The sequence below is a fragment of the Mytilus californianus genome, unplaced genomic scaffold (assembly GCF_021869535.1).
Source record: "Mytilus californianus isolate M0D057914Y unplaced genomic scaffold, xbMytCali1.0.p SCAF_3, whole genome shotgun sequence".
NCBI lineage: Eukaryota > Metazoa > Mollusca > Bivalvia > Mytilida > Mytilidae > Mytilus > Mytilus californianus.
Genome location: NW_026262679.1, coordinates 98,161,591 through 98,186,002, shown reverse-complemented (window position 1 = coordinate 98,186,002; position 24,412 = coordinate 98,161,591). Strand labels below are relative to the sequence as shown.

At 33.7% G+C, this 24,412-nt stretch overlaps 2 protein-coding genes and 1 long non-coding RNA gene across 4 annotated transcripts in view; 2 read left to right on the top strand and 1 right to left on the bottom strand.

Annotated features, from left to right (window-relative positions):
* LOC127733306 (phosphatidylinositol 4-kinase type 2-alpha-like) overlaps positions 1-3,063 on the bottom strand; it is a 45,515-nt gene extending 42,452 nt beyond the window's left edge. The window contains exon 1 of the mRNA XM_052242675.1: positions 2,312-3,063. Coding sequence (XP_052098635.1) covers positions 2,312-2,620 — 309 coding nt within the window. The 5' untranslated portion in view covers positions 2,621-3,063. The remainder of the gene's footprint in view (positions 1-2,311) is intronic.
* LOC127733329 (uncharacterized) overlaps positions 1-24,412 on the top strand; it is a 166,241-nt gene that overhangs the window by 117,804 nt on the left and 24,025 nt on the right. The window lies entirely within an intron of this gene.
* Positions 4,785-24,412, top strand: part of LOC127733289 (transcription elongation regulator 1-like) — a 41,213-nt gene continuing 21,585 nt past the window's right edge. The window contains exons 1-7 of one of the 2 annotated variants that reach the window (XM_052242644.1): positions 4,785-4,964; positions 16,718-17,033; positions 17,848-18,024; positions 18,581-18,746; positions 21,184-21,219; positions 21,570-21,688; positions 23,937-24,066. In XM_052242644.1, the coding sequence (XP_052098604.1) occupies positions 4,831-4,964; positions 16,718-17,033; positions 17,848-18,024; positions 18,581-18,746; positions 21,184-21,219; positions 21,570-21,688; positions 23,937-24,066 (1,078 nt within the window). In that variant the 5' untranslated portion in view covers positions 4,785-4,830. Of the gene's footprint in view, positions 4,965-16,717; positions 17,034-17,847; positions 18,025-18,580; positions 18,747-21,180; positions 21,220-21,569; positions 21,689-23,936; positions 24,067-24,412 lie in introns of both variants that reach the window. The other variant, XM_052242643.1, reaches the window with a different exon arrangement.

Sequence of the window (24,412 nt, the reverse complement as noted above, 5' to 3'; positions counted from 1 at the left end):
TCCAAGAACAAAGAAAAAAAGTATGGAAAGCTGAGTTGCCGGACTGACGGATGGACAGACGGACGGACGGACAGACAGACGGACAGAGTGCAAGCCTAAAGTCCCCTTCGACTTCGTCGGTAGGGGACAAATAATCTGGTTTTGCATTTTTAAAGTCCGTCAGTATATTTTATATGTTAATTGCTATGAATAAAGTAGAACTTTTATTAGCTTTATCATGTTTATGTTTGTTTTTCTGTGACAAGTACAAGGGGGTTTGTGAGAGCTCCTAGAGTATGGTCCCTTGGTGCCTGTGTAACAGCCACTATGTTCCGTCAGTTACTTTGTTTCGGCGGAACTTTTCAACTAGTTATTTCGTTCCGATGGAACTTTCCAACTAGTTGTTTTATTCCGATTGCAGTCGAAAAGTTCTGGAAAAAAGTAGCTAGTTGAAAAGTCCCGGAACATTGTAGCTAGTTGAATAGTTCTGGCGGAACAGAACAACTAGTTACATCGTTCCGAATATACCATATTTCGTCCTTTTTGTAGAAAGAGGGGGAAGAATGAGTATCAGTATATATAAGAGCATATCATTAATTTACAAGAATACCCAACGCACTGAAAGGGGTTTCTTTGAGGACAAATATGCAAAATTTACCGGTAAGTTGTATTTCATAGCTCACATAAAACGGAATAAGTTGCATTATCATGCAAATTTAGTATTCATAGTACCCTCAAGAGAGGGAAGAATACCCCCTCCTCATGAGGTTCTTTGCATCAATTCTCCAAATGGAACTTTGTGACTGGTTGATAAGTTCCGTTGGAACTTTTGGGCTAGTTTGTTAGTTCCGGTTTTGACTAATTTGGCAAAAAAGAACTTTCTAACTAGTTGATATGTTCCGTACGAACTTTTCAACTAGTCACTTTGTTCTGGTGGAACTTTTAAACCAGAGGAAGAACAAAGTAACTAGTTAATAAGTTCCTCCAGAACTTTTTGGCTAGTAAGTTCTTTCCGCCCGGAACTTTCCAACGTCGGAAAAAAAGAGAATTTACACCTGTTGCAGTTAAACAACCAAATATATACATATATTCCAGCAAAAATAAATTATTAACAGGAAACATCATACTAAATTTGAACAAAGCAATGTTACATTTTGCACCTTGATAGAATATATATATAAGACCAGTTTGACAGTGACAAAGCACCAGTAGAAAATCAGATATTCTGACCATTGTTTATCAGACTGATTAAGTTTTTCCTGGCTTTTGACCATGGGACCAAAGTCCATAACAAACTGTGTACTCAAATTGTTTTATTAAACAATGATGAAGTAAATGCAAAACATTTTAAAATCTACATTTATTGACAATGAAAATGAAAGGACCTTTGTGAGCACGCTCACATACCCCATGCCCTCACATTGTCACTGGGCCAACAAAATCTCACCAGATTCCTGAGTTCAAGATAATGAAGGGACATGTTTTGACTGCATTTCTATTATACATGTAGAAGATGAATTTCATTTCATTTTTAAATGTCTGTTATATGAAGACAAATCATGATTCATGAAGCTCTCAGTTTCAATGAACATATAAACATGTTATCAGATAGCGAGAAATTTATATTTTTATCTAGAAATAATAAAAATGTTACAACTGTAGTTGTCAAAACCTACAACAACAGTGTATTTGTCATGAGGAGATTGACCGAGACACAGAATATTATGTCAACAGCATTTAAAAGAAACATGTTTTGCATATCAATTTAACATCGTAAATTTTATGTGGATGAATAAAAATGTATATAGATAACAGGTCTCAAAAGTCTCTACTAAATATTTTTGGATTGGAGCATACATTGGCCCACCCTTCAAAGATTCTTTGTTTCATGTTACCTATCCATGCCTTGTAGGGTTGGGTAAGTGGGTATGGATTTTTGTTTGGGGGGTGGGGGTTTGGGGGGCGGCAACAACATAAGTTACATGTTTTAAACAAGAAAACGATGTTAGAGCAGGAAAAAATCTTCTAAAATAATTGAAACGATTTGAGTCATAAAAATTTTCTGGTAGGCTGCTTTTTAGGTGGGTACATGTACAATGAACATGGTAGGCAACGTCAATCTAAACTTTATTTTTGGTCCTGCAAATATTATTTTGTGAATCTTATTGCCTTTTATACAGTGTATAATTGGATGTCAAGTATATGGTGAGACTATAATAGTACATTGAATCTGAATCTGGAACTGTAAAATTGGAACATTGTAATTTGGGATAAGAAGTGGACACATTTATTTTATTTCTCAGTATTAATCAATGATTATATAAAAACTAACCATATCTGTATTTTTAACAAAGTAGCTTCCACTTGAACCTTGATAGATTCTTTCTGGCAGAATTCCTTGATCAATTGCTGCTTCAGCTTCTCTGATTATTTCTTGAAAATTTGGATCATCTGGGAAATTATTTTCAAATAACCCATACTCATGTTCAACTCTAGAAACTAGCAGAGGTGAACTTTCTTCATTGCCCCTTGTATTTGTACGTGTTGGTGACCTTGGAATACGGTTATCAGGCAATCCTGGGGCTGCAAATGTTACATCAGGAGGTGGCGCTACAGTATGCACATGTGAAATACTGGTCATTCTCAATTTTGTTTAAATGGAAAACTTGCATAAAAAAGAATAGGTTTACAAACTGTATATAAATATCAAAGCAGAAACTTATTTGTCAGATACCAGAGTCGTTACATTCTTTGAAATTATTTTTAAAAGTTTCCAAGTCTTTTTAACATGTCCTTATCAGATTTGAATATGTCTATTGATCGTTGAGATAAACAACAAAATTAGAAATTTCCGACTCTGGACCACCAACTGGAAAAATTACTGTCAAACTGTGGCGGCTATGCTGATGAGTCACTTTTCTGTAACCGATTTTATTGATTGTTGAATTGTCGATTTCTTTTGGAATAAGAATCCATACTGGTATCGATTAATTCTTTGATCAGAGAAGACAATGAAACCGAAACTCACATCACATGATCCATTTGAGGATGACAAAATATTAATTTGGGTTTCGGAACTCCTCAGCTGTTCCGAACACCTGTTGCAAATACTTTCGCACTCCATTATTTGTCTGACAGATTCATAAATTCAACATTTATTTTAACAATTTTTTTTTTACCCTGGTTTTGATATAGGAACATTCATTTACAACTTAATTTAAGATTATCTACGAAAATAAAACTATTTTACTTACTTTGCAGCAACCGGCGTAGTCAGATCATAGTCCATTTTCAAAATACCAAATTCTTTTTTTTAATTTTAAAGTTTGTTGCAATGGGTAGGACAAAGCAAGTAATTGATTTTGGCACACGAATTGCATATTATTTTGGGTCTGAAATAAATATTGATAGTAAAAAGAAAGATGATTGGGAAAAAAGTTATTGGAGAATAATCCGAAGTTTTAGATTTGAACAGGAACATATATATATTATATATATATATGATAGATATACTGTTTCCAGGTTTGAACAAAGTCGTTATTGTAAAATTTACTTTTTGCATCTTTGAATGGACAAAAAAAAATATAACAGTCATTCCTTATAATTTAATTCGAAATTCCATTTTTATGGAGTAATTAAATCATGAAAAAACGTTGATGACGCCACGTACGGTCACATGACAAAATACTGTCTATGAGCTGATAGACAAAAAACTTTCAGCCAATCAGAAGACGTGTTACATCCAAAATTAAATTATTGAAGAATAATCCGAATTTTTAGATTTGAACAAAGTCGTTATTCTCAAATTTACTTTTTATTTAATTATGAATATCTGGCTAGTCGAAAAGTTATCCTGCCATTGGGCTTATACTAACTCTTATTGGCAGAAACTACAAAGACCATGGAAAAGTTCTATATATTATCTGTGATCTTCCTGATCCTGATATCCTAAGGTCAAAATTGACCGTGGCACAACTTGTCTCTCTGTACTATTTTGTTTTCTGTGATGGTACATCGTTGCTTTAATAGGGTAATTTCTCACGGTACTTTTGAGTAGTTTAGTCGCAGGATCAGGATTCAGGGCTTGCCAGTTCTTGAAATCGGCCTGATCTTGCTAAATATTCCCCTACAATTTGAGCTGTTGCTACGTAGGTTTCTCTCTTTGGTGGTGACAATATTGATCGTATATGTCTGTTGGGATGTCTTGACGTGTGTAAGACAACTCGGACCGTCTACAATGCCAACTTAGACCTGAGACATAATATATTATATTTAGTATTATAGTCCCAGCTTAGACAAAGTATTGATGAAAAGTTTTGACTATATAAATGATTAAATGAGTGTCTACGAAAAAGACAACTCGGACCGTCTATATGGAGACAAGTCGGTATTCAAGATCACAACATTTTTGTGTAGACATGCAAAAGTCTATTGTTGGAGATTGGAATAATTAAATTTACATTACTGGTTGTTAATTTAATCTAATTCAATATCGAAACTAGGCAAAATGCAACGATATTATAATAAACAAATATTATAATCAAGGATTTGTATAGTGATCCTTGTTAAAATCAATAAATTTATCATAAGTTTGAATTAATCTGGGACTATTATACTAATACTATTATAGACGGTCCGAGTTGTCTCCGGGCCGAGTTGTCCCGTACTTGTTGTGACTATCAATATATTATGTCCCATAGCCGAAGTGGTAGTCACAAAGTATGGTCGAAACGTCTTAAATCACCGGACGGCGTCACAGCATGAAATAAGTTTAGCCTATGTTAGTCTTACCGGTCTGGTGCCTGCAGGAAAATCGGTAACCAGTTAACCTACAAAACGCGACCTGACAAGATGGGCGACGATGAACAAAATGAACATGATCATCATGACCATGGGCCTAGAGACAATGGTGATCGTGATTTCAGATCACACAGAAATCAATACAACGGCCCTCCACGTGGTAGAGGATATATGAGAGGCCCAAGGTATCCAAAACTAAAGCATGAAAGCTAAATTCTGTATTGGCGGCCATCTTTGTTGCTAGAAATTGATCTAATTGAAAATTATTTAGCCGGCGTATGGATTTAAATAATGTCAGTTCCGTAGGCGACAATAGTAGCATTTTGTCGGATACGAACTTTAAGAATTTGATTTATCATGGTCGCATCCATGTCAAAAATGGAGATAAAATATTGTCAAATAATTTTCACTCACGAGTCAACAGTCCGGGGACTTACTTAAAAAAAAAAAGTAAAATCACAAAAATACTGAACTCGGAGGAAAATTAAAAAAAGAAAAGTCCCTAATCAAATGGCAAAATCAAAAGCTCAAACACATCAAACGAATGGATAACAACTGATTCAAGTAACATTTTTCCAGAAATGTTGGAAGTAAGAGTTGTCTTTCTTGGTTTCCGGTCGTTCCGGCCCCAAGTCAATCCAGCCCAAAGTCGATCCAGCCCAAGTCGATCCGGCCCACGTCAATCTGGCCCCACGTCTATCCGGCCCCATAATAAAATGATAAGGAATAAACTATATAGACATTTAATAAGTATAAATGGAATTTGTTAAAAGTATCAATGATGGATGACAACAGGTCAGTAAAGTATGAATATATTGGAGTACCAGTAAGATGAAAGATTTAAAATTTTTAAAGTCGATACAGAAATGGTTGTGATTGTGTCTGTTTGTATAGCAGCTTCAGCATAATAATATTAAGGTATTTTCCTTGATAACTTTGAATGTCATGGCGATTTTTAATTATTGAAATCACACTTAGACGAGATAAATAAATATTTACGGTCCAATGAAACCTATAAAGTTTAACTCATTATGATGACTTGTTTAATCAAATCATTAGTCTATAATAATTGGTTTGTTTATTCAACTATTGTCTGATGATTGTGAACTAAGGTAATGCAACTTGTAATCACTTAATTCAATCAAATCCTGATTGATTAAAGTTACGTAATCATAAAGTTGACAATATTTTGAATAGTTGTGTGTAGACAGTCTGTGCCAAAAACTTTTCAAAGCACTAGCCCGCATTGATGTTTACTAGACCTGAATAATTTTGTGTCACCGGTGAGGATCACAAAGTGATCGGAACCTAGGAGGGTTTGGGGGCATGCCCCCCCCAAGAAAATTTTGGAAAATTAAATGTGAAATCCTGCATTCTGAGGTTACATTTTTGTATCTGTAAGTGAATATAACTTATCAAAAATTGTTGTTATTTTCTCCAGGTCAAATGTAAAATTCTCATTTTCTCCAATAAAAAATTAAAATAGTTCTTTTGCCAAAAAAAAAATCTTTTTTCCATAAACTCGTACCATTTCAAGTAAAAAGACATTTAAGGCACTAGTATATTATTACTCAACTTAGGGATTGTTACTTTTTTGGGGAAAAATTCCCTCATTGATGGATCGATGATCCCAACCAGTTTAAAATTATTCCTAATATTCTTTCATATTTTTGTTAGTCTTAACAAGGATTTACAAATCCTTAGTCTTAAATATCAAAGTTTAGTTAATTCTCTGGCACTTCTTTTTGATCTGGAAGGGGCCTTCATTTCTGTATTCTTTATTTTTTATGCTATTTTTCTCCATTCCTTATATTTGAACACCTCATTTTTATACGACCGCAAACAAATTTTTGTGGTCTTATATTGGTATGACGTTGGCGTCGTCGTCGTCCGGCGTCGGCGTCGTCTGGCGTCGTCCGAAGACACATTGGTTTTCGCACTCTAACTTTAGTTTAAGTGAATGGATCTTTATGAAATTTTACCACAAGGTTCAATACCACAAAAGGAAGGTTGGGATTGATTTTGGGGGTTATGGTAATAACAGTAAAGGAATTAGGGGCCAAAAAGGGGCCAAAAATAAGCATTTTTGTAACTTCCAGACATAACTTGTGTGTTAGTGTATGGATCTCTCTGACATTGTACCACAAGGTTCCATATCACTAAAGGAATGCTGGGATTGATTTTGGGGGTAATTGCCTCCAAATTTTAGGAATTAGGGGCCAAAAAAGGGGCAAAAAACAAGCATTTTTCTAGTTTCATGACAATAACTTGTGTGTAAGTGTATGGATCTTTCTGAAATTGTACTACAAGGTTCCATATCACAAAGGGAAAGCTGGGTTTGAGTTTGGGGGTAATTTCCCTAAACGTTTAGGAATTTGGGGCCAAAAAGGGGCCAAAAAACACATTTTTTTCTAGTTTCCAGACAATAACTTGTGTTCAAGTGTATGGATCTCTCTGAAATTGTACTGCAAGGTACCATACCACAAAGGGAAGGCTGGGATTGAGTTTGGGGGTGATGAATCATAATGGGGGTTCAAAAAATTTTGGGGGGGGATTTATTTTTTTTTCCTTTTTTTTCTTTTTTTCTTTTTTTGTTTCTGTTAAAATTTTCCATTTTAAGTTGGTTATTTCTGATTTATATTTAAAATCAAATAATAATGATATGGAAGGAGATACACACCAAACAGGATGTGTAAATTATTATATAATAAGTATTGTGCAATAGCAAGAAATTTTCAATTGCACAGTATTGCACAATAGCAAGAAATCTTCAATTGCACAGTATTGCGCAATAGCAAGAAATCTTCAATTGCACAGTATTGCGCAATAGCAAGAAATATCCAATAGCACAATATTGCACAATAGCAAGAAATTGTCAATTGTACAGTATTGCGCAATAGCAAGAAATATTTAATAGCACAGGATTGTGCAAAAGAAGATACTTCCTATAAATTGCTTATTTCTTGACCAATTTCAATGGGGTTTTATTCTTGATTTCATGGGGTTCTTTAATATGCTGAATCTAACCGTGTATTTAGTTTTTGGATTTTGGGCCCCGTTTTTAAATTGGTCCACATTGAGGTCCAAAGGGTCCAAAATTAAACTTTGTTTGATTTCATCAAAAATTGAATTATTGGGGTTCTTTGATATGCCGAATCTAACTGTGTATTTAGATTCTTAAATTTTGGTTCCGTTTTCAAATTGGTCTACATTAAGGTCCAAAGGGTCCAAAATTAAACTTAGTTTGATTTTAACAAAAATTGAATTCTTAGGGTTCTTTGATATGCTGAATCTTAACATGTATTTAGATTTTTGATAATGGGCCCAGTTTTCAAGTTGGTCCAAATCGGGGTCCAAAATTAAACTTTGTTTGATTTCAACAAAAATTGAATATATGGGGTTCTTTGATATGCTGAATCTAACCATGTATTTAGATTTTTGATTTTTGGGCCCCGTTATCAACTTTGTCCACATTGAGGTCAAAAGGGTCCAAAATTAAACTTTGTTTGATTTCATCAAAAATTGAATTATTGGGGTTCTTTGATATGCCGAATCTAACCGTGTATTTAGATTCTTAATTTTTGGTTCCGTTTTCAAATTGGTCTACATTAAGGTCCAAAGGGTCCAAAATTAAACTTAGTTTGATTTTAACAAAAATTGAATTCTTAGGGTTCTTTAATATGCTGAATCTAAACATGTATTTAGATTTTTGATTATGGGCCCAGTTTTCAAGTTGGTCCAAATCGGGGTCCAAAATTAAACTTTGTTTGATTTCAACAAAAATTGAATATATGGGGTTCTTTGATATGCTGAATCTAACCATGTATTTAGATTTTTGATTTTTGGGCCCCGTTATTAACTTTGTCCACATTGAGGTCAAAAGGGTCCAAAATTAAACTTTGTTTGATTTCATCAAAAATTGAATTATTGGGGTTCTTTGATATGCCGAATCTAACCGTGTATTTAGATTCTTAATTTTTGGTTCCGTTTTCAAATTGGTCTACATTAAGGTCCAAAGGGTCCAAAATTAAAATTAGTTTGATTTTAACAAAAATTGAATTCTTAGGGTTCTTTGATATGCTGAATTTAAACATGTATTTAGATTTTTGATTATGGGCCCAGTTTTCAAGTTGGTCCAAATCGGGGTCCAAAATTAAACTTTGTTTGATTTCAACAAAAATTGAATATATGGGGTTCTTTGATATGCTGAATCTAACCATGTATTTAGATTTTTGATTTTTGGGCCCCGTTATCAACTTTGTCCACATTGAGGTCAAAAGGGTCCAAAATTAAACTTTGTTTGATTTCATCAAAAATTGAATTATTGGGGTTCTTTGATATGCTGAATCTAACCATGTATTTAGATTTTGGATATTGGACCATAATAGGTGAATGTCCAATTTAAAATTTTTAAGTTCTTAGACCACATTCAATCTGTGTTAGAAACCTATGCTGTGTCAAATATTTAATCACAATCCAAATGCAAAGCTGTATCAAGCTTGAATGTTGTGTCCATACTTGCCCCAACTGTTCAGGGTTCGACCTCTGCGGTCGTATCAAGCTGCGCCCTGCGGAGCATTTTATTCTCAATTCTTTATGTTTTGTCAATTTTTTTCTAAACAAAATATTCTTTATGTTTTTTTGCCCATTATTCTCTGTTCTATAAACCCCTATCAACACCTCTTTATTGTCACTTTCACCGTTAATTTTGACTTTTGTTTAAAATAATAAAATGCCTAGATCGTTTTCTGCATAGGTTTTTTCAACTCGAAACTTCTCCGGTTATTCATGAAGGCATTTTCAACTTTTCAATGTTTTACCTGGGATAGCCCCCTGTTTCCATTTCAGAATCGAATGAGATCGAATCCTTGATTGTTTGTTTACATTGAGTGGTATTTATAGATTGTGTTTATTGCAAGCACATGGTTGAGCCTCGTTCTCGATTTTGTTGGTAATTGGGTATATCGCGTTGACGACTGGTTCCCTTTGATAAGAAGGGGGAACAACCATATATAATTAAATAGGATACCAGTTAACGGTAGAAAACAAGGTCGGCGACAAATTTGTAACTTGTTTTTCATAGATTCAATAAAATACCGACTACAATTTCGCAAACGATTTCAGATGTTCACAAGACCGGGCGGGCAATCACCAGTGCTTCTGCACAAGTCCGATGAGATTTTTACTAGACAGGGGCTTCGGGCTACCGCTTAGCGTCGCAGACTGTGTAGATAAAATAAAAACAAGTTATATGAGTATCCATTATTCTTTATTGCAAGATAATAAACAAACAATAACACTGAATGCACATTTTCAGAAAGGATTCGGCAAATCATACGTTTCTCAATTTGAGAAATTTTAAGAACAAAGTTTGTATGTATTAGATTCGAGATCGTCTAGTACCATTGTGTATGTAACTATTTGTTATTACACAGGATGAAAGACTTGTAAAGATCACAGTCAGTTGAAAGAAAATGCTAATTACTGCTGATTAATGTTGATGTCTTTTGATTGTCCTAAATTCTGTTATATACGTTTTTAATATAATTATACCCAATAATTTTGAAAACTTGTAATGAAAACATAATCAACCTAGTTGTTTTATACTCATGTAAAGACAATATTTGTCAAAGGCCTTTTTTTTTTACCGTACTGCAGTACACCTTTTACATTATAATAAAATTCTATAACATTTATGAATTACAATTAATATATATCTTTATTTTTATTCCTTATAAATATATTTTTATTGGGGCCGGATCGACTTTAAATATGGTCCGGATCGAAGTGGGCCGGATCGACGTGGGGCTGGATCGACATGAAAGCGTCTTTCTTTATTAATCACCTATTTAAGTAGTACAAATAAATCATCACTAGACTAAGTGATTAAATTTTATAGTAGCATTAAATATATAATACTAATGATCCAGGGACTAATTATGTTGCTAAAATAATCAGAACCAACATCTGTGTTCATAGGATGACTGGTCATGTCAGGTGATGACCTTGTACTGAATCTGGGATAATGACATGAAAATTACTTGTTTAAGTATCATACCTCTACTCTAGTTTCTTAAAAAAAAATCACTTTAAGTTTTTATTTTAATTACCCCCATTAATTTCAACCCCCCCCCCCCCACCCCCCCCCCCGAACAGTGAAATTTTGGTGGCGAACAGTAAAATTTTATTACATAATCTGTTAGTTGAAACCTTGGATTTTACAGGAAAAATACTCCCACTGCTGGGAAAAATCTGTTAAGAAAGTATTAGATCATTATTCAAAGCTTTATTATAGCATTTTTTTTTCAACAAATATAGAATTTACAGATGAATGATTGCATCAAAGGCATAAATCTTGCTACTTTAAAGAAGCAAAAGGTTCATTTTTTTCAATTTTACTAATAATTAGATATAATTTAAACCTGTATGTTTAAAATTTTGGTTAAACTACAAAATCACAGAATTTCTTATTTTCTACTTAAATGAGTGATTAATAAATCACTTATCAGTCTTCACGATAAACTTTTGAATCCACAAGCCGGAAGCTCAATTTTACGAATATTTAAGTTGGATTCTGTTGGCTTGTAGAGAAGAATTATACAAGCCCCAAAGCAATTCTGCAAGCCATGGCTGTAGGACTCGTGGTTAAGCGTGAAGACTGCTTATTTTAGTAATTCCCCTGACAGGTCAAAATGACATGGACCCCCCTTTTATATTACTTGATTTGTCCGTACAGTTATTTCCAAGAAATTTTTCTAAATTATTTCTGCTCATTTTCTTTCCTCAACACTTCCTTACTCTACACCTAACAATTGTCACGTTTAATCAGGCGTTAACTGCACAGTTTTGTCAAAATCTACACGAAAATTTTGTTGGTGCAAGATTTTTTTTAACTTTTCCCAAGGGAGACAATCATGCACAACTTATTTATTTTTTAGGCATATTAACAAAATCCAGAAAATAACTTTTCTCAGAGTTTGATCCTGTTTTACACATGCATATGGTAATTTGCGAATGCGACAGATGTTGATACGTTTTATAATTTTCTATGTTTTGACAAGTTTTACTCCCTATATGCGTCAATCTGAGTAAAAATTTGAGTGAATAATCTAGTTGAAATAATATTTGTAGTTTGATAAGACAACTCTTCAACGCTTTTTCAGGATTAATTTTTTGGAAAGGCAATAACAGATCTGCCAACTATTCCGATTTATGGGGATATCCCCATGACAGGTGTTGACCTGAATTTTAAAATTCTTTATCACATAAACTGAACACCTCAAAACAGGCATTCAAATGAGTTAAAAGGGTATTACTAATTAAAACAATATAGTAGTAGATTAAAAACACTTACGACAATTATAAGAGGTGCATTAGATCCTCTTGTGCTTAAAATCCCCTTTGGAGATTTTGAAAAGTTGGCAAGTATGCAATAAAATGTATTGGGGTCAGTAGGAGTCAAGATACAGGCATATATCTTTTTATTGCTAAGAACTCAAAAGTGGACATAATTTCAGAATCTGTTAAGATTTAGAAATAAACTTACTCTAAATAATTAGAATGTGTAGTCTCAAAAATGAAACACAATGCTAATTCTTCAATATATTTTTGGCAATGCAATAAAATCGTTCTTAGGGTTCAGTCAAAGGCAGGGAACAGACATTTATATATTTTTTTTGGCAACAGCATGTAATTTTTGTGTCTGTTGATGATTTGTATGTACCGTAGAAAGGCTTGTATAGTCCGCGGTTTTATTCTCCAAAATTGGACCTTCCAGACGGGGTGCGGACTATAGAGTACAATAAGCAAGAAATAAGAGAAAAATTTCAATTTCGCGGGCGAGGTGGTTTGTTTACGTTCCGCCATCTTTGTTATTTATATTGTAGAGGGCGCTCTTATCATTTTTCAAACTAATAATTTTAACTCATCCATATTAATAAGTTATTTCTATTCAATATCAAATTAATACATGTACTGATAAATATAAAAACTAAACCTTTCATTACAAATTTCTTGTTTCTTTTCAATGCATTGGTTGAAATAAACTTGTATCTGCTTGATTGAAACGATACAAACATAGTGAAAAAGACAACTGTAAACCAGCTTAGAATTTGTAAACTACAAAACGTAATCGGTTATTGTTCGTTTCGTTTTGGTGTTTTATACTGACTAATATGGTTTGTATTAGCTTAAGACCCTTCAAACATTAATGTGATAGATCTATTAAAGACTGTTTTACAAAAGGATGGAACTGTTTTACTTTCAAAGTCGTATTATAGTGATATCTGTTATGTACGGATTTCGACTCTCACCGGTTAGTTTCTTCTTTTACACGTGCTTTTTAAACTTCCTGTTTAAACATACACAAGTTCTAAATTGTTTTTTAAGTGAATTAAACTTATTTTAACAATCATGAAGCGTTCTATAATCATTTACAAGCAATTTCAGCTTCTGTTTGATGATGGAAAACAGGTTTTCCCAAGAAAATACCGCAAACGACCGCACAGGATTTGAAATTACCGGAGTTTCAATAGACCTTTTCTAACAGTTACAAAAAGTTTTTTTACCTAAAATTTCGTGGGGAGAAGGGGGTGCGGACTATGTACCAGTGCGAACTATACAAGCCTTTCTACGGTAAGATCACTCAAATATCTTTTGTTGACATACCTCTTTTTATTCATATAAACAGGGTTTTCACCAAGAATTTTTATGCCGCCGTAGCAGAGGGGACATTAAGTTTTACCCATGTCCGTCTGTATGTCCCAAAATTGGTTTCAGTTCTCTAACTTAAGTTTGCCTTAACCAAATGTTATGAAACATATACACAATGCTTATTACCACAAAACACAGATCAAGTTTGAATTTTGGTGGCGTCACTTTTACCGTTCTAGAGTTATGCCCCTTTACAAATGGGAAAATTGCTGAATTTTTTGTTTCCGTTCTCCAACTTTAGTTTGCCTCAACCAAATGTTATGACACTTATGCACAATGCTTATTAGCACAAAACACAGATCAAGTTTGAATTTTGGTGGCGTCACTTTTACTGTTCTAGAGTTTTTCGTTTCCATTCTCTAACTTAAGTTTATTATGCCCCTTTACAAATGGGAAAATTGCTGAATTTTTTGTTTCCGTTCTCCAACTTTAGTTTGCCTCAACCAAATGTTATGAAACTTATGCACAATGTTTATTTGCACAAAATACAGATCACGTTTGAATTTTGGTGGCGTCACTTTTACTGTTCTAGAGTTTTTCGTTTCCATTCTCTAACTTAAGTTTATTATGCCCCTTTACAAATGGGAAAATTGCTGAATTTTTTGTTTCCGTTCTCCAACTTTAGTTTGCCTCAACCAAATGTTATGAAACTTATGCACAATGCTTATTAGCACAAAATACAGATCACGTTTGAATTTTGGTGGCGTCACTTTTACCATTCTAGAGTTTTTCGTTTCCATTCTCTAACTTAAGTTTGCCTCAACTAAATGTTATGAAACTTATATACAGTGCTTATTACCACAAAACTCAGATCAAGTACAAAATTGGGTAGCACACTTTTACAGTTCTTGAGTTATGTCCCTTTATAATGTTATATGCAAGCGGGCGCATCATCTGTGTCCCATGGACACATTCCCCATTTATTTTAATAAGTCTTATGACTTATTTTATATATTGTATTGTTATAGAGATGATGAAAGTTGATGATAACATGCCACTAGGAACCTCCAATAAGACTGTGTACAGACGTGTGTGAATAGCAGCCAACCACCGTTAATAACTTTATTGACTTACTTTCATTTTTAACCGGATTTTCGAAGTAAAAATCGGTTATTGATTTGGCGATGTATGGCGGGCGGGCGGCTGCCAAACAGTGTCCATTCATTTACATGAAAAGGCTTTGAAGAAATTTTTTCAAATTTAGATATGTTGTTTCCTGTGACTAAATGAAGGTCAAGTTCAATTTTCATGATTTTAGCTTTTCTCGTTAGTCAGTTATAGCCCTTTTCCAAGAATTCAATTTTTGATGAATTAATCCATTTCTGTACGAGGGGAAATAACTCATTTTTAAAAAGATTTTTAAAAGACATTATATTAATGATAAATGACATTTTGAATTTTTTCTTTTTTCTTTGGTAAATTGTTTGAAAAATTTTGCGGTTGGTTTGTTCAATGTTTGTTTGTTATTCTGTATAAACTAATTGTCTGAGTGTGTGTTTATTTTAATTTTTACTTGATCCTGTTCCAGATTTGCAAATTCATTAGATAATAATCTATTTGTATTAAAGGATATATTTCATTACATTAAATTGTGTAGATAAAGTTGTAGAATTTCATAGATAAGTTGCAGATCTTTATTAGTTTGTTACAAATGAAAGAAAAAATATTGGGAACTGTTAACTATATATATGAAGTTTGATTACACTAAGTGTTTTTAAATGATTTTCACCTTTTATCTAGATAACACACCATCTGGTAATTGTCAATCACCCAATTATAATTGTAGTGACAGATTTATTTGAAAACTATTAATTATATCAGATTATAATTTGAAAATAAATATAACATCATATCTAATTACATTGTATCTAATTTTAGAGAACTATAGTTAAATCATATCTAATTTTAGATTTACATTATTGGTTCATGGAAATAAAGTTATTTCCCTTTGAACAGAAATGGTTTAACTAAGAAAGTGTTTCATAAAAAAATGAATTCTTGGGGTTCCTTGATATGCTGATTCTAGCAATGTACATAGATTTTGGATATTGGACCATAATAGGTATATGTCCAATTTCAAATTTTTCAGTTCTTTGACCACATTTATTTTGTGTCACAAACCTATGCTGTATCAAATATTCAATCACAATCCAAATTCAGAGCTGTTTTAAGTTTAAATGTTGTGTCCATACTTGCTCAACTGTTCAGGGTTCGACCTCTGCAGGAAAATCTGGTTTGCTGTCTCTCTGACAGCCTCTTGTCTATTCAACTAAACTATTTTTATTTCACTTTCTACTTTTATTGATAACGTTGTCATACAACAATCATTGTAACATTACTTCCAGTTAACCACAAAATTTGTACTTTATTTCATGTATATACTTGTCCTGAAGACGCCACTCTTGCTGGCGAAACATGTTGACCTAATAAACCAGTACTATGCGGTAAAAATTTGAGTGTTGTTGTCTTTTATGTTGACATATTTGTGAATAAATCAGTCCTGGAAATTAGCACAGGACCGACAGGACATCATGTCCTGTAAAAATATATTCGGTCCTGACGATTTTTTTAAATTTTGTAATACATTCCTAAAAAAATTTGAAGAATTATCAATTCGGTCCTGTAAATGCCAAACCCCAATTTCTATGACTGATAAATGGTGAAAACTTAAGAGTCAGCAAGTTTTTTAGAGTCAATTATAGATACATCTTTTGGACTCATTTGTTATACATGTACCTCTACTCCCAAAAAGGGGCTATATTGCATTTGTTTGTCCATTCTTCCAACAAATATTTCTGTCACACCTATCTCAGGTTTTACTCATCAGAATAACTTCATATTTGGTCAACATACAGCTTGTAAATGATGAGTTGTAATGTGTAAGCACTTTTTGGATCTGTCAGACATCTACACCCTGCACTGCAGGTTGTAGATAATATAAATTTTTCAATATGTTGAATGAATCTCAAAATTCTACTCACACTTTTCTCAATTACTTATCAACAGAATGACTTCATATTTAGTCAGCTGCTTGACAGTGATGAGTTGTAATGTGTGAACACTTTTCGGATCTCTCTGACTTTTGTTTCCTGTTTACCAATATTTTGAAATACACAAGTGGGGTCTACATAGCAAGACAATGTGTACATTCTTGTTTAGTCCAGCTCTCATACTCAGAATTGTCTGCATGAAAAAGCTAAGATTGTATATTTTTTTTGTTTTTCAGAGGACCACCACCATTTAGAGGTCCCCCAGGACCAGGAGGTCCTCCAAGAGGATATAGAGGGCCACCACCACCTGGCATGAGAGGCCCACCACCACCTGGAATGAGAGGTCCCCCACCACCTGGAATGAGGGGTCCACCCCCGCCAGGAATGAGAGGACCACCTCCATTTGGTAGGCCTCCATTTGATCCAAATTATGGACCACCTCATCCAGGAGGACCTGGTGGACCACCACCTCAGAATTATCAGGGAATGCCTCCTCCTCCAGGAATGCCACCACCTCCAGGGATGCCGCCACCTCCTGGTATGCAAGGAATGGTAAGTTTTCAATTAATTCCCTGTGGATGAACTTGAATTTTGGCCAGACTATAACAGTAGTTTTATTTTTATGCCCCCGCTGTAGCGGAGGTAGCATTAAGTTTTACCCTTGTCTGTCTATACATACGTACGAATGTACGTCCCAAAGTTGGTTTCCGTTCTCCAACTTTAGTTTGCCTCAACCAAATGTTATGAAACTTATACACAATGCTTATTACCACAAAACACAGATCAAGGTAAAATTTTGATGGCATCACTTTAACTGTTCTAAGAGTTATACCCCTTTATAAATGGAAAAAATACTTAATTTTTCGTTTCCGTTCTCTAACTTTAAGTTAGCCTCAACCAAATGTTATGAAACTTATACCCAATGCTAATTACCACAAAACACAGATCAAGTTTGAATTTTGGTGGCATCACTTTTACCGTTCTAGAGTTATGCCCCTTTACAAATGGAAAAATTGCTGGATTTTTCGTTTCCGTTCTCTACTTAAGTTTGCCTCAACCAAATTTTATGAAACTTATACACAATACTTATTACCACAAAACTCAGATCAAGTACAAATTTGGGTAGCGTCACTTTTACCGTTCTTCAGTTATGTCCCTTTATAACTTTATATGATATGCAAGCGGGGGCATCATCTGTGTCCCATGGACACATTCCCCATTTATCTTTAAAAGAATTGTTAAATAAATCAGGCTGAAAGAAGTTATGACATTGAAGATCAAGAATCATGAAAGAATTTGTAAATTGATAAATTCTGTAAAACCTAAAAAAAAAATTTGACAAAACATTTGTTTTTAATTCTTTTAGCGACCACCTATGATGCCTCCTCCTGGGATGCCACCAGGAATGCCACCACCAAACTTTGCCATGCCACCACCAGGTTACAATATTCCTCCTCCAGGACAGATGCAACCTGGCTCTGGAGTACCCAATATGGATGGAAATCAAGAATTATGGGTGGAAACTAAGACAGCTGAAGGAAAGGTATTTATGTCTTGTATCCTAGTCCAACCTCAGTATATTTATCTTGTACAAGAAACTACATATGAAATTGTTTGTAATTTTTACCAATGAATATATTAAAGTGCCACATACTCCTGTAGGGGCTGTCCTTTGATCTGGATGTAAGGCTTAAGTGTGTCATTTTTAAAGATCTTTCAGTGAATGTAAAGATCATGAAGAGCAGCAATAAATAATCTTTGATGTACATGTATGTTTTATCCAGGTACCACATTTATTTGGAATTGTCTCATGTACACTAATCCTATTGATCTTTTACTTCTGTTAACTGCATCTTTGGTCTTGTTGTAGCATTCTCCATTAAGTGTGAGTGGTCATTGCTTCAATCTCAATCCTGGTCACACCCAAACACTCGAAAATTGGTATTTGCCACTTCTCTAAGAGTAAATAGCATTAAGAAGTAAGAATTTGTGATATGCATGCCATATGATATTTGCCACTGGACAAATTTTCCCAAATTTATTAAAAAATTACATATAATAACGATTTATTTACCAGCATGTTTTTTTTTTAATTTAAGGTCTACTATTACAATGCAAAGACTAGAGAAGCTGCTTGGTCTAGACCAGAAAATGTTAAAATCATAACTCAGTCAGAGGTGGAACAGATGGCTGCCCAGCAACAATCCACACCAAATCCAGTTCAAACTGGTCCAACTACAGCAGCACAGAATGCAGTAGCTCAGGGTAGGTAATGGGGGATAGGGACTAAATCTAGCACATATTTGTCCAACTTGAGTAGCTTAAAATGAAATAATTCTGACTGGTTAGCTTACTGGTGCTAGAAACACTAAATCTAACAGAGACTTGTCCAACTACAGCAGCTTGAAATGCCATAGCTAAGGGTAGGTTGCAGACAAGAAAAACTTGATTTGGTTCATGGTTCCAGCTCATTTGGATCCACTTACAACAATTTATAATTCTGTAGATCAGGGCAGAATAAGGACAAGCCAGAGGTTCATGAATCTGAAGGCAAAAAAACTGTACCAACCCCAGAACATATTTTATATTCATTTTTTACTGAAAAAGGTTTGATATTTTGAGATGATTAGCATAACAGCACAATGCAATCTGAAAGAATATTGCAGGATAACTTGATAGCAGTGATTGAGTATGCATGTTTGTGACCATGATGTTTTTGGATTATTTCTGTTAGAAGGTTGCTGTCATATTGGCCTATACCCCACATCCTCTTTTATCTATCTGTATTTATCGAGAATAGGGTGAATGAATTCATTTGAGATTTTTATGCCCCTGCCACTAGGCAAAAGGGGCATTAAGTGTTACCCTTGTCCTTCCCGTCCGTCATACATCCCCAAAATTGGTTTCCGTTCTCTAACTTTAGTTTGCCTGAACCAAATGTTATAAAACTTATACACAATGTTTATTACCACAAAACACAGATCAAGTTCGAAATTGGGAGGAGTCCTTTTACCGTTCATGAGTTATGCCCCTTTATAAACATAAAAATTGCTGAATTTTTCGTTTCCGTTTTCTAACTTTATACACAATGCTTATTACCACTAAACACTGATCAAGTTTGAAATTGGGTAGCGTCATTTTTACCGTTCTTGAGTTATGTCCCTTTATAACATTATATGCAAGCAGGGGCATCAGCTGTGTCCCATGGACACATTCCCCATTTATTTTTTTTGGGCTATTCCATTAAAATGTATGTGGGAGGGTAGGAAGGGAAGTTTAATTATTGAATGTGGGTCATGGGTCTTTTTATACAACTGCAAAAATGAAAAAATTTTTGGTCGTATATTGGTATCACGTTGTCGTCGTCGTCGTCAGCGTCGTCCGAAGACAGATGGTTTCCGGATAATAACTTTAGTATGAGTAAATAGAAATCAATAAAATTTTAACACAAGGTTTATAACCACTAAAGGAAGGTTGGGATTGATTTTGGGGGTTATGGTCCAAACTGTTTAGGAATTAGGGGCCAAAAAGGGGCCCGAATAAGCATTTTTGTAGTTTCCAGACAATGACTTGTGTTAAAGTGTATGAATCTCTCTGAAATTATACCACAAGTTTCCATACTACAAAGGGATGGTTAGGATTGACTTTGGGGGGTTATGGCTCAAACCAATTAGTAATTAGGGGCAAAAAAAAAGGGAAAAACAAGGGTTTTTCTGGTTAAAGGACAATTGAGACAATTTAAAAGTAGTGTAAGGGAGGTAATCCAAATCAATTAAAAGAAAAGTTTGATTACCTCCCTTACACTGCTTGTGAATTATGTATTAAGAAATGATGATTGTATTGAGGTGATTAGCTGTCAATTTATTTTTAGAAGTTACTATTAATTAATATTAATTTTAGCCATGACTATGTATGTCATTTTATATTTTAAAACTTTTATGATGTATTTAAATGGGTAATTATGGTTGCAAACTCCATTAGAAATTTGAATTGAGATACTGACCATATCTTGAGGGAAAGATTTTTTTTTTGGGAATAACGGAAAGGGGGAGGTGAAAAAAATTGGAGGGGGGACAATTTTTCAGATTTCAGAAATTAAAAGAAAATTTCTTCAAATATTTTTTTTGGGGGTTAATATTCAACAGCATAGTGTATTGCACAAAAGAAAAAAACCGGGGTAAAATTTTTTTTTTTTTTTGGGGGGGGGGGGTCAATTCGCAACAGCATAGTGTATTGCACAAAAGCAAAAAATTGAATATAAACTCAAATCATATAACCAATTTGAAGTTCTTTGACTACAGCTATTCTGTGTCAGAAACCTATTATGTGTCAAAAATTTAGTTACAATCCAAATTCAGACCTGTATCAAGCGTGAATATTGTGTCCATTTTGGCCCCAACTTTTCAGGGTTGGACATCTGCGGTCGTATCCAGCTGCGCTCAGCGAAGCAATTTATTTCAGAATGCATCTATTACCATTATGCAAAATTATCTAAAAAATGATTCTTGGTTGTAGGGATATTTTGAAAGTCCCTTCCTACCCTCCCACATACATTTTAATGGAATAGCCCTTACACAATCACAAACACACACAAACAATAAAAAATATGAATCAAAATTGTAATGGTAACTCATAATGCTATCTCAATTAAAATCAAACATTTTTTACCTTTCTTACATGTTTGAAATTCTTCTTTCAGCAGCTGCAGCACAGCCACAAGTCACACCAGATCAGACAGGTATGTTATTATGTTTTGTTAGATAACAAGTATTTTACTTTTATAGACACATTTTCAATCAACAGAAAAAGCTTTTCATTTTGTTAAAGGTTTGTGTTATTCATTTGATATGAATTTTTAATGAAAATAGAATAAACATATTTAAACAGACTGCCTACCCTTTCAGTCATTAATTTCCCAAAAAATATTATCCAAAGAAGGTCCATTTCAAATAAGCATTGAAATGTTATTCTGTTTAAAAAGAGTTGATGCATATTTTTTTAAAAGTGATTTTAGGTAGCATGGTCAAATTCATGCTTTGGAGCAGATTTAGAAGAAGATATATTTAATTTGATATCATTTGATTTAAGGTATTCCAATGCAGCAAGCAGTACCAGCCATTCCAGCAGCTGTCTTGCCTAATGCCAATCAAATGGGTGGACAGTCTCCTACTGATGCTACATCATTACAGAAACCTTCTACAGTTCAGGTATTCAACTTCCACATCAATTTTAATACACCATTTTGACAGAAGAAAATGTATTAAAGTCATATGTTATAAAGATACTTATCAAAATTCAGAATTAGTTAGCATTTGTGCCCTCAATTTACAATTGCATGACTGCAACCGTGAAAATATCGAAGAATTTTTATTTGTATAATATGTAATGTAAAGAATAATTCACAAAAAATCAGAAGAATTGAAGTACACAGTAAATTAGCCATGTCAGCATTCAAAGACAGTACTGTAACTATTTGGAACCTAGATTTTGATTGTACCAAAGGGCTGTTCCAAATAAAGCTTTAAGTATGGGTAGGCGTGGTAGGAGGCACCTGAAATAAATAATCTAATGGGTGTAGAAGCTTGAAATAATTTTGGAAAGGTCACAAATATGTTTAACCCCAGTGATTTTGCTAGCGCTCGTCATTTTCGTCATTTACGAAACGGTTTTCAAAATGACGAAAGTATTCCAAATCAATTTCGTCCTTTAAATTTGGAAAGAGTAAAAATATTTTCGCATGAAAATACTATAATTCTACCTGTCTTATTGTTTCTGACAAGTTTATGACCCTCAGCTAATTAACATTTACAACAGGTGTTATAAGTTGTGATTACAGATAATCCGCTTATCGCCATCTGATGGGTCACTAATCCGTTAATTATTTATCAACCTCATAATTTATCATCATAATTATTTTCCCCAGTAAAATTAGTCAGTCGGCATTTCAATTTCAATATTTATCAAACGAGCACAATTTGCAGTTCGTTTGTCGTAGTTTCGTCATTTGAGTCTTCCCTCGGGCAGTTCACATTTTAATTTTTATATTTCTCAAACGATCACAATTTGCAGTTCGCTTGTTGTAGTTTCGTCAAATGAACGTATTTTCGTCATATTTGATATAACTTTTAATTTAAAACTTTCGACAATTTCTATTAAAAAGATAGAACTTTATTCATAACATTCAGAAATGTTTTCACGAGTCAAACAGGTGCTTCCTTTACGATGAACTGCGCATGCGCGAAAGTATTCTTATGAATTTAAAGACACTAAAACGTAAAATACGAAATAATTAAGTATCAAACTAAACGAGAGAGACAAATATAGTTCTTATTTAGCAAATTTAATTTAAAAAATGATTATTTCCTGCCTTTTTTAAACACGAACCAATCCGTAGATGAATCCGGATTCATTCTGAATTTATTATATCCACTTTGCACTTCCCGTTTTCATTTCATTTGGAAATCGAAAGTAAACGTGATCTATTCATGATAAATTTACAATTTAAAGTCATTAGAATTGTTCCAATAAGGATTTGTACAAATACTTGGTTCCCACTTTATAGAATTAATTCTAAATATCGCTTTAAAACATTTTTAAGGATAATGAGTATGAATAATGCAGTGAAATAGTCCTTACAAGTTCATTTATGCTGTGATTTTTGGTTTAAAAAAAATGGTTCCCAACTTTTGCTGATTAGGATATACCCTGAAACTAACTGAAGTGAATCTGTGAACTAGATTTCTAGATCTTATATCTTAATCTTCGTATTAAAGTGCCACATCAGTCAAATTATGCAATAACTGCCTAGTTTGCCTATATCAATAAGTCCTTCAAAGTCTGACAAAGATGTATAGATAGTAATATACATCCTAGATCCCTTGCTGATACCCAAAATAAGGTTGATTTTCATCCTGCGCAAAAGTGACTAAAGCCCTCAAAATCCTAGCTTAAACCCTGTTTAACCCCGCCACATTCTTTATGTGCCTGTCCTAAGCTAGGAGCCTGTAATTCAGTGGTTTACTTTGGTTCATGTCTGTCATATTTGTTTTTCGTGAATTGTTTTGTTATAAATTAGGCTGTTAGTTTTCTCAATGGAATTGTTTCATATTTTTCATTTCTGGGCCTTTTATAGCCGACTATACGGTATGGGTTTTCTTCATTGTTGAAGGCTGTACAGCTGCCTATAATTGCTTACATCCACTTTATTTGAACTTTGGCGGATAATTGTCTCATTGGCAATCATACCACATCTCTTTATTTTTATATAAATACTAATATTTTATCTTAAGTATTGTGGATATGAGAAAAAGGGCCCTTCTTACCTCCATACTGTTTTGTTCAATAGCCTTAAGTATCATTTACTTTCAATTAAGGATAGAAAGGTTGTGCACAGATATTTTTCATGTTAACATTATTTTGATTTGGCGATTAATTATGAAGTGTTTATAATTTCAGCTTCCTCCAAAGCCTGCAGAAGTAGTAGAATGGTCTGAACATAAAAATGCTGAAGGCAGATCATACTTCTACAACTCAAGGACGATGGAATCAACCTGGGATAAACCTCAAACTCTTGTTGACTGGGAAGGTTAATATAAAAAATACATGTTTAAAAAGATTTTATTAAAATTTTGATGTTGCAATTGCTATATCATATTAAAAGACAAATCAGAAAGCGACTTGAATTTGAATTAGATCCAATAGTAAAGGAAGCGTTCTTGACTAATCATTAAAAAACCCTTGTTGACCTGGAAGGTTAATATCAAAGAAGTGCATGTTAAATATGAGTAATTTAAAATATTTTGGCTGTTGTTTGACCACCAGTTAGCTGCCATTATTTTATCTCCGAGAAAAGGATTGATTGATGGTTGCCGAACATATAGCTACAAATAATAATTTGCATATTCCAAATACTAACATGTATATGTGGTATA